The sequence below is a fragment of the Colletes gigas genome, unplaced genomic scaffold (genome assembly GCF_013123115.1).
Source record: "Colletes gigas isolate AHSC1104 unplaced genomic scaffold, ASM1312311v1 Colletes_gigas_Sc00009, whole genome shotgun sequence".
Taxonomy (NCBI): Eukaryota; Metazoa; Arthropoda; class Insecta; order Hymenoptera; family Colletidae; genus Colletes; species Colletes gigas.
Window position 1 is genome coordinate 163592 of NW_025106638.1, and position 10478 is coordinate 174069.

Below are 10478 nucleotides of genomic sequence, written 5' to 3' on the forward strand. Positions count from 1 at the left end.
CGACGACTCCGCGAATCGATAAAACACACACGTTGCCCGCCGGAGTTCGGCGGAGACGCGGGTTTGCGCCGTACGCCGCCCCCGCAGCTTCTGTTATCAGTCGACGCGTGCGCCACCCAGCATCACCGGCGACGTCATGCTCGACCGCGGACGTTTGATCGAACTCACCCTCGGATTTCGTTACCCTCCAATCTCTCCGGCAATCCCCGTTGGCTTCAATGGGCGAGGATCGGTATCGGAAACGATGCCATGGCTCGCGAGACCGCTACGACGTTCAGAGAACTCGAATGTGACCGATTAAACACGTGCAGCAAAGTTCGAAACTGGTTAGTTCGGAACCGGTTGATAGGTTATGTTCTTGTTGCAACGTTGTTTATTCTGTTTTTCTTTTACTTTCAATGTGAAGTACCATAACCCCTTAATGCTCATAGCCAACAAAGACTAGGTTAGGGATAGATGTATTTTTAATATCTTGATGTGGAGCTAGTTGTTAGGTTATGTTCTTGTTGCAACGCTGTTTATTCTTTGTCTTTTACTTTCAATGTAAAATCCCTTGACTCCTTTAACACTTATGGCCGAGTCAGAATCGAGTAGCAATAGATATACTTTTAAAACCTCGATGTGGAGTCAGTTGCTAGGTTATGTTCTTGTTGCAACGTTGTTTATTCTTTGTCTTTTATCTTCAATTTAAAATCCCTTAACCTTAACGGGTGAAAATGATTGTTTTCTCTCACTTTCTATATCATAAACGCAAGCTACAGTATTATAATTAACGAAAAACACATTGCCATCTAACCTAGAAACGAATCCAATAAAGAAATCTAATCATTTTAGGCGGTTTAGGGCGAAAAAATGTTAGCATTAAGGGGTTATCGCTAGATTTACTGTACTCATCAGTTTGAGGGATTGTGAATTTCGAAAGGAAATAGCGAAAAAACATAGATTTAATTCTAAACACTTATTTTCTCCCAGGTTAACTTTCAATATCTATACCAGGTATACCTATCTTTTATAAACAATTGTAATGTATTTCTTTATTCGTAAAATTGTTAATCAAGCAATAAGTGTAGAACTATAATAAGAGATATCTGAAGCGGATTGTACGTCCTCAGTGTTTATCGTTACTTTATCGAGAACATGAGGATTCCAGTGGTGTTAAGATTTATCATTATCATTTATCCTTGTAATTATTTACACTTTACATCTAAATTGTTATTATTACCAAGTTATCATTACCAAACTTCTTATCTCGTTTATTTTAATTTGTACCCATTAATGTAGGAATTAATATATCCATAAAAATATTGTTTTGTTAAAATAATTAGTATTTTATTAATCCTTTGACTACGAAAAGCGTCCACAGGCGCTCAGTATATCTAGATCAATTGACTATGTGCGTCAAACGCCCATGAGCGTTCAATGCGCGTGTTGCTCAAGGCGCCAAAAAGTTTTCCTGCGTAAAAATCTACCCTGGTCGAAGAGTTAATAATAATTGACAGTATCGCGATACGTGTTTGTTCGTTCGAACGTAACGATCAACGTTCCAGAAGCGAGCCTCGTTCCATCCAGACGCGTCTGCCTATGTATCAGCTCGAATAATAGGGGCTCGTCGTTGAGAACATGCTCGAAGAATCGCAATTAAATGAAAGATATGGGAGGAAAAATGAAAAGTCAAGAATCCTCATCGAGGGTACGGGAAATTTCCAGTGTTCGATACTTTCGTAGTATGGGGAAATCGATTCGTAACTCGAACTCATTCATAGTCGTGCACGCGGTCTTCAACCCTACGAACCGTTCTTCCACGAGCAAATGTTTGTCTGTAGATGAAACCAGACGTTTATAAGGTAGGGGACAAGTACCGTGTACATACCTACGTTGAGCTAAATCGAGAATAATAATTGACGTGTTTTGACGTGGTCGTATACATATAGTGTACATTTGGCATTATTTTCTGACGAGCACTCGGAGACACGTGTACGTCCTCGTGTCTGACAATAGTTACAAATACAGGAATAACGAAGTTTGAATAACGAAGGTTCTTAACCTATGGTTTACAGACCCCCACGAGGGCCACAGAATTATGGGGATCCCAAATTTGATAAGGCGTTATCAAATATTTACATCCGTTAAATTCCGTACAATACGCGCTCGATATCCATGTACTCGATCGAAATTTTGTATCGCTTTTGTAACGGAAAACCGTCTTTTCTTTTTCCCATATTGTCATCCCTTACACTTCAAAGTTATGAAGGCGCGATATTATTTTTTCTTTCCTTTTATTTTCCATCTCTTGCGCCTCAAAGTGGCTGGAGAACGCGATATCATTTTTTCCCGTCCTTTGTACCTCAAAGTTGCGAAAATGCAATTGCACTTTCGTGTCACTACACTTTCCATTTTCTTTTAACTCGAGTTGCAAAGTTTAATCCTTCTACGGTCGAACGAATAAAAAGACACGTTCGTATTTACTTATCCCACGCGTGTACCGACTAATTTATATTCTGTAACTTTTTATCTGATTGGAAGGGAAGCAGAGTCTAAAAATAACCGGGGAAATACAAAATGGCGTACATTATAGCCAAGTGCATTTTACAAGTACTTGAACAAGTAAAATTTTGATTTTAGATCATTGTAAGCTGCATAATCTAACATTTGTTTCAGTACTTATTTTCGTAACCTTTACCTAAGCTATCTTTAAGCTACATAACCTCAAATTTATTTCCCTCAACGCCTTAACTTGAGAATTAATTTTTCTATTATCATAATGGTAAATCCTGTCACCTATATATGGATGACGTGGCAGTCAAAGTGCTAATACATTTCGTATAACTTTCACTGAAATGAATGTTATAGAAAAACAATATGGAAGAAAGAAAGTAATCTACGTGAATCAGTTATGCATTGAAACGTAGTACAATAGTAAGAAAGGAAGTAATGGGGAGGGAATGAATAATTATATTGTATGGGAGTCAATGGTAACTCCTTGGTACCCGTTGCTTGATAAAGTGGAGCTTATCGACCAAATATCGACTCGCGGAACTTCAGTTCGCGAACTCCTCGGTGGACGTAACGTTGAAGAGCACTCTCGAATCATTATCTACAGGCTGGTACTCCGCCTCGAGTGGGTCCCCTGGCTTTATTTCTGAGAAAGTAGTACAGCCTGGTTGCGGCTTAAAACTTTATTGCTCGGTCGGTTAGTAGGAATCGTTTGACGAGATGGAAAATATAGAAATAATCGATGAAGTGGATCCGCTGTTGTACGAGTTCAACGAGTCGGACTCGACTAATACCGAAAACGAAGTATCGTCGACGTTTCTTTGTGGAGAGAGTTTGAAACCACCGATACTGGGCAGTTCCTATCGAGTTCCCGATATACCGAAAAAGTGTATCGAACCGATGATTCTGGATACATCGTTGCCTTACGTGAGTTTCGTTTCTATTTGGTAATTCGATAGTTTATGACTCTGTGTTTTAAGGCGGGCTTATTTAAATCTGACCAAGGAGTGGACGTGTAAAAAATAAAATACAGTCAATTTTGAACGAAATGAATGTTTTTAGATTCCGGTCTATACTCATTTAAAAATATATGATTTAAAACCCGTCGAAAGGCCTAATACTCCACCCACGTTGTCCGAGTTACGATTGAAAATCCTGTAAGTGTTATTCTACGCGAATGTTTCTTGTTTTCTAAAACAATTGACCTTTCACCAAAGTTTACTAGAAAATTATTCTTAAAAACCATGTCGATAGGGAACACACATATTGGAATAAATAGAATTTATTTTGTTTAGCTCCAGAGACGATAATGAATCCTGTTTGTCTTCCAAAGCGTCGCCATTAACAGGACGAAACAGTAAACAACGTAGTTCCATTACGGCGAAATCGCGCGAAAGTGAAAGAGTTTTAAAAACAGAATGATAACTCATATTCACAAACTGTACTGACTAAATCAAGCATGTACGATTGAAAAATATTTTCAATTATTATTATTAATATAAAAATATGTTACTCATCCAATTTAATTTTTTTGTAATACCATTAACCTCAAAATGTCCAAGGTTGCTAAGAAACAGTTTCCATTCCTGTTATCAGAAGACACCGCCAATCTTATGCTGTTCGACACTGCGCATCGCGTTAACCGTAACATACATTAATGTGAGATTATATATGTAAGTTTATTTAATAAACTCAGTCCAAAGTTTGTCACCACGTGGAGGAGATTCCCAACCACCCTCCATTAATAAAGATCTTCTCGAAGAACGATCGTTGGTCGAAGAAGAAACAAACGAAGGTGCAAGCAGTGAAAGATGCACAACCAACGAAAAGAGTTGAAAGAGTCTTCAAAAGAATTTGTCTTCAAATAAAAATAACCTGCCTAACATAATGCCTAACTATGAATCTAAATTCGTTTATTATATCAAAAAACAATACTAAATTCGCAGCCATTAGCTCGGTGTTACCCACGATAGAAAAGCTTTTTTATCGTGGGTAACACCGATTACCAGGTCTCACCACGTGGAGGTAGCTGCGAGTGGAGACCCGAAGAGAGATAGATGGAATCAAAGATCCATCGATCTCCCTTTTAGCTAAGCTTAGCTGGATTACTAAACTAGAGAGATAGAAGGAAACAATGTTCCTTCGATCTTCTAGTTTAGTTGTACCAAGCAATTATTTCGTTTAAAAAGGGATGAAGGTAAATCGAGGGAGACGCGACGCGACGCGATGCTGAACCGTGCAGCACATCTTCGGATCGAATCGACACTGTCCTTGGTAGATTGATTTCTATTTCTAGAAATTGATCTATCATGGGCAGGTGACTAGATCTTTCGGACAGACTGGACGGTCGATCACATGTTTCAATCGATGAAACAGCGGTGATCGAAGCTAGGAACCAGAGAACGAGTCGAGAGAAGCTACTTGTTAAATAATTACTTGGCAATATTGGGAGACGCATACAATAGGGACTTAAAATTAACGTCGAAGCTCAAGTCTGGTCAAGTTAAAACTAAAATTCGGACGATAGAAGGGAACAAAGTTCCTTGGATGTTCTGGTTTAGTTGTACCAAGCAATTATTTGGTTAAAAAGAGGGACGAAGTTAATTTGAGGGGCACGCGAAGCGACGCGACGCGACGCTGAACCGTGCAGCGGATCAGAGGATCGAACCTACTGCTCTTGCTAACTCCATCTCTATAGGAAAACGGACGGCTGCGACTCCGAATCGAAGGTCTCCATTTCTCCAATGCAACCCGCCGGGAGCCCGAAGGACCCGACTCAAGTTGTCTGACAAAGAGAGAGTACCTGAAACAGTGTCGACTTTCGCTGGAAGGTATGCGTTTCCGCAGGATACGGAAACTCCACACCTTCCAGCAAAGTACCATTTTCCCTGGATCGAGCTACCAATGGGAAGGCGATTAGATCTTTCGGATCAGCTACACGGCCGATCACATGTTTCAATCGATGAAACAGCGGTGACCGAAGCTAGGAACGAGGGAACGAGCGAGATAGAAGCTACTTGTTTAATAATTGCTTGGTAGAGCGCGGTGATACGTATAATAAAGAAATCTTCGACGTTAATTTTAAGATTCGCGACGAAGCTTAAATCTAATAGACTTAGAATTATATGTCCCACGGCGGATGAATCCCTCGATGTCCGTGCAATTGATCTGTAATAGATCTGACCTGAAACAAAAACTAATACTCATATTATTAGTAACATATTAAAGAAACACAAGGTGACAAAATGAGAAACCTATAAGTATTCTACCTATACCTTTGTAATGAGAGATAAACGCAGAATAATATGAATATAAAATAGTAAATGAATGCAAAAATTATTTATCACGTAGCCAAAGAACCATCAAAATTTCAGAGACGAAGAAAAATGAAAATTGAGCAGAATTGCATACCGAAATTTAGTTTCGAAACATAGAGAAATAGTACCGAACGAAATATCACATGACAAATTTCCTAATATTACCCATGATGAAATACACATAGAAAGATACAAGTTCACTTGTATCAAACAGTACTAAACAAAATATCACATCTCAATATTCATCATCATTTTCATACAATATTATACGCATTGAAACAACCACACCAATTCGGAAAAGAATGCGAAAGTAGAAATACAGAACAAAACCATTCGGAATAATCGAATAGAACCAGATTGACAGACAGAGATGAATTCATACCAAACAATCAAATAAAATAAATAGGACAATTTTGTAGAAATAATACAAATGAATGGAGTGGACTTACCACTTGTTGTCAATACATATGTTAGGTAGTTACCAATGGGTCATCTGTAATGTAAGAAAATATTCGTGTTTTCACAAAAGCAGTTAGGTAATTCATTTAAGCGAAATTGGAATCAAAGGATAAAATAGAAGTGGGGAGAGAATTTTGAACAGTACTTACCTTCGGTCATCACCGTCCGGCACTGGTCAGTAGTGGTCAGTAGTGGTCATCACTGGTCAGTAGTGGTCAGCCATGGTCAGCGCTGGCCAGTAGTGGTCAGCAGCGGCCAGCAGAGGTCAGCGGCGGTCCTCAGGTCACTTCTGGCTATTTGTGCACTCCCGACTTCGCGACGAGACTGAAGAATTCTTCGCAGTGACCCTGCTTATATGTCTAAGGTGATGAAAGGGTGGGGAGACTAATCACAGCCAAAGTTGAAGTTAACAGTTAAGTCGGGTCTTGCCTACAAAGAAACTATTTCGATTGGTCCCATTTCTTGACCATTTCTGGATCTTCACTGGACCGCAGACTTTGATGTCAACCTCACTCTTGACCACCAGTGACCATCAGCTAGTCATTGTTGATCATCGACCCATTAAAACCATTACGAAGATTAAAGCCTTCTTACGAGGATCCTCTTACAATTTGATGCATGATCTTTTTAACATTTTAACATGCGAGTTGACTATAGGGAAGGGATTGAAATTCATTACCAACAGGTTATACAAATGAACACAGGAGGAAATAAGACAGAACATGAAATTACAGCAACAATCCTGGCCACAGATTATATTTTCAGTAAAGAATTTTTTTCTCGAAAGTACGTAGTTTTACGGAGGTATGTGTATTCACCAAAAATGATTGATATTGATCCCTGCAATCGAAAATAATTTTTCCAGAGTAATTTGAAACTTTTCAAATTCACCGAAAAATTTAGGCACCTACCCACTTGTCAATTTTCTTTAAAAATTCGTTTTTGATTTTTAGTAATTTTGTTTGACGTCCTACAGAAAAGTTGTCTAATATTTTTTTGTAGGAACCTATGAGTTCTACTTCAGAAAAAAGTTTCATTTAAATATATTCACTATTATAGGTGTTATGGTCGTTTGAAAATTGCGTTTTTTAATCCGTTCCATAGTCAAGTTACATGTATTTACGTACACACTACAGCTGCTGCCCATCAATACTAATTCAGTGAATAGTTTCTTAACTGACCGCCATCCATGAGAAGAGGTCGCTAAAATCACCTTCGAATTTTCAGGTCGGTATGGCAGTCAGATTGGGCCACGAAAGTCCATAATGTGTAAGCACAGACGAGGTATATGAATAGCCTTTCACCACAGACGAGGTATATGAATAGACCTTTCATCTAATGTAATTTTTCGGCCCGAGTTTCTAGAGTCCCGGGACCCCATTACCATTTTCGTGTCACTCGCAACGTTATCAACAGATTCAGAAATTAACATAAGAGGAAGTGAGACAGAAAATAAAATCACAGACGAGGTATATGAATAGACCTTTCACCTAATGTAATTTTTCGGCCCGAGTTTCTGGGGTCCCGGGACCCCATTACCATTTTCGTGTCACTCGCAACGTTATCAACAGATTCAGAAATTAACACAAGAGGAAGTGAGACAGAAAATAAAATTACATAAATTTTATTATTTTTGAACGGAATTAAAACTAGGGTCCATCATTGGACATTAATCGATTAATTTCATTGGAATAACCAATCGATTGAGATTATTTAAAGATTTCAAAATTATTAAAATACGTAAGGATCTCATTGATAAATACACCGCAAATCCTCTATTTTTTATTTTAAATTGTAATATATTATTTATTTAAAAACTAACTCGGCAAAAACGTATTTGCGACTCGAAATCAGTGTTATTAGACCGCACACCAGGACGAAGAAGGTATGTGGAACTATAAGAAGAACGCAGCCATTAGCTCATATTATTTGCTATGTAAATATATTATACATATAATAATGGATGTCAACCGCGTTTGTAATTTTCACGTTATAAATTAGCGTTGCGATCTTGATTAATCGTGCGATTTTTTATTTAGCGTTGCGATATTTTCAATGCCCAAATTCTACCCCAATTGTAGTACTAGTAGTAGTTAGTTTATTTTGTGGCCAGTACATGTCTATGTACATGTACCAATAGCCCCTGATTAAAGTTAGAGTTGCGAATAATATACAATGTTCGCGTTTGCTCGTAGAGTTGCGAACAAATATTTATCGCGTTGATATATTAGTGCTGCGAATAAATATGATTCGTGATTGTCTTTATGCAAACCTAGGAACCGGGCGTTTGCTTTAAAAATAGCGTTGCGAATTTTTAGTAAACGCGATTGCGAATTAGAGTTGCGAATTACTATTTTTCGCGTTTGCTTTTCAGGGTAGTGTTGCGAATAATTACCATTCGCGGGTTGCTTTTATTCTTACAAGTCGCGTTTGGAATTTTTTCTATTATAAATTAGCGTTGCGATTGTTGATTTATCGCGTTGTTGCCCCGTAGTGTTGCGATATTTAAAACGTCTAACTTCATCCCATATGTGCCACTCTATTGTAGTTTGAAGTAGCTTGATGTAGTTAGTTTCTTTGTACAATTTTATGTATTGTCTGATTTATGTTTCAGGGAAACATCGTGGGATTAATCAAGACACCAAGAAGAAATATTTTTTCATATTTATTTGTTTTATATGAGTTATATATTTTATTTGATATGAGTTTTTGTTTCAGGGAAACATCGTGGGAGTGACGAAGACACCAAGAAGAAAATATTTCCTTCATGTTTCTACAGATTGAGTTAGAATATAAGTACAAATATATATAGATTATAAGATAAAAAAACGTTCTCCTGCCGTTTATTAAGTATAACCGAAAAGTGTGAGTAAATTTAAGTGGGAATGATTAATATTAAGATACATATTAGTATTCTAATATGCAAGGTCCATACGTGCAGTTGCACATTTCTGGTTGTTTCTTCGTTTTGTACGAGTGTCTTGTTAGGCACTGTCATAATGCAAGTATTTATTTAAGAAGGAACAATTAATAATAAAGTACATATTGATAATTTAGTAATCAGGATTCATACGTGCAGTTGCACATTCCAATTTCGTTTCTAGAAAACATGTGATGGATTATTTCACATGTATCAACATTTTGTTAGGTTTTTGATCTCTTCATCGGTCAGAGTTCGTGCGTGCAGTTGCACATTTCAATTTCGTTTTTAGAAAACATGTGTATCATCTCACATGTATTGACATTTTGTTAGATTCTTCATCTCTTGATTGGGCAATTCTTTTAAGAACTCTCCTTTTCTAGCTCGTTTCTAACTTTTCGATAGCTTCTCCCTTAGATAGGTATTCGAATTTCTCGCCAAAGGAAGGGTGGTTGGGGCGAGGCTAGGGTGGGTCTCCAGTCGCAGCAACCTCCACGTGGTGAGACCCGGGTCATATTATTTACTATGTAATTAATATAATTATTAATTACATAGCAAATAATATGAGCTAATGGCTGCGTTCTTCTTATAGATCCACATACCTTCTTCGTCCTGGTGTGCGGTCTAATAACACTGATTTCGAGTCGCAAATACGTTTTTGCCGAGTTAGTTTTTAAATAAATAATATATTACAATTTAAAATAAAAAATAGAGGATTTGCGGTGTATTTATCAATGAGATCCTTACGTATTTTAATAATTTTGAAATCTTTAAATAATCTCAATCGATTGGTTATTCCAATGAAATTAATCGATTAATGTCCAATGATGGACCCTACAGTTTTAATTCCGTTCAAAAATAATAAAATTTATGTAATTTTATTTTCTGTCTCACTTCCTCTTGTGTTAATTTCTGAATCTGTTGATAACGTTGCAAGTGACACGAAAATGGTAATGGGGTCCCGGGACTTTAGAAACTCGGGCCGAAAAATTACATTAGGTGAAAGGTCTATTCATATAAGTACCTCGTCTGTGATTTTATTTTCTGTCTCACTTCCTCTTATGTTAATTTCTGAATCTGTTGGTAACGTTGCGAGTGACACGAAAATGGTAATGGGGTCCCGGGACTCTAGAAACTCGGGCCGAAAAATTACATTAGATGAAAGGTCTATTCATATACCTCGTCTGTGGTGTAAGGTCTACTCGTATACCTCGTCTGTGATCACACTCGTATTTTATATGTATGTCGCGTGTAGTGAGAGAGTCGGGAACTAAGTTTGAACTCTCCTG

The 10478-nt window shown here is 37.7% G+C and overlaps 1 protein-coding gene across 1 annotated transcript; it reads left to right on the plus strand.

Annotated features, from left to right (window-relative positions):
- The first annotated feature begins 3213 nt into the window (after positions 1-3213).
- LOC122397415 (WD repeat-containing protein on Y chromosome-like) lies at positions 3214-3915 on the plus strand. The gene is made up of 3 exons (XM_043396568.1): positions 3214-3420; positions 3556-3650; positions 3795-3915. The coding sequence occupies exons 1-3, from the start codon at positions 3214-3216 to the stop codon at positions 3913-3915; spliced, it is 423 nt and encodes a 140-aa protein (XP_043252503.1).
- The last annotated feature ends 6563 nt before the right edge of the window (positions 3916-10478 follow it).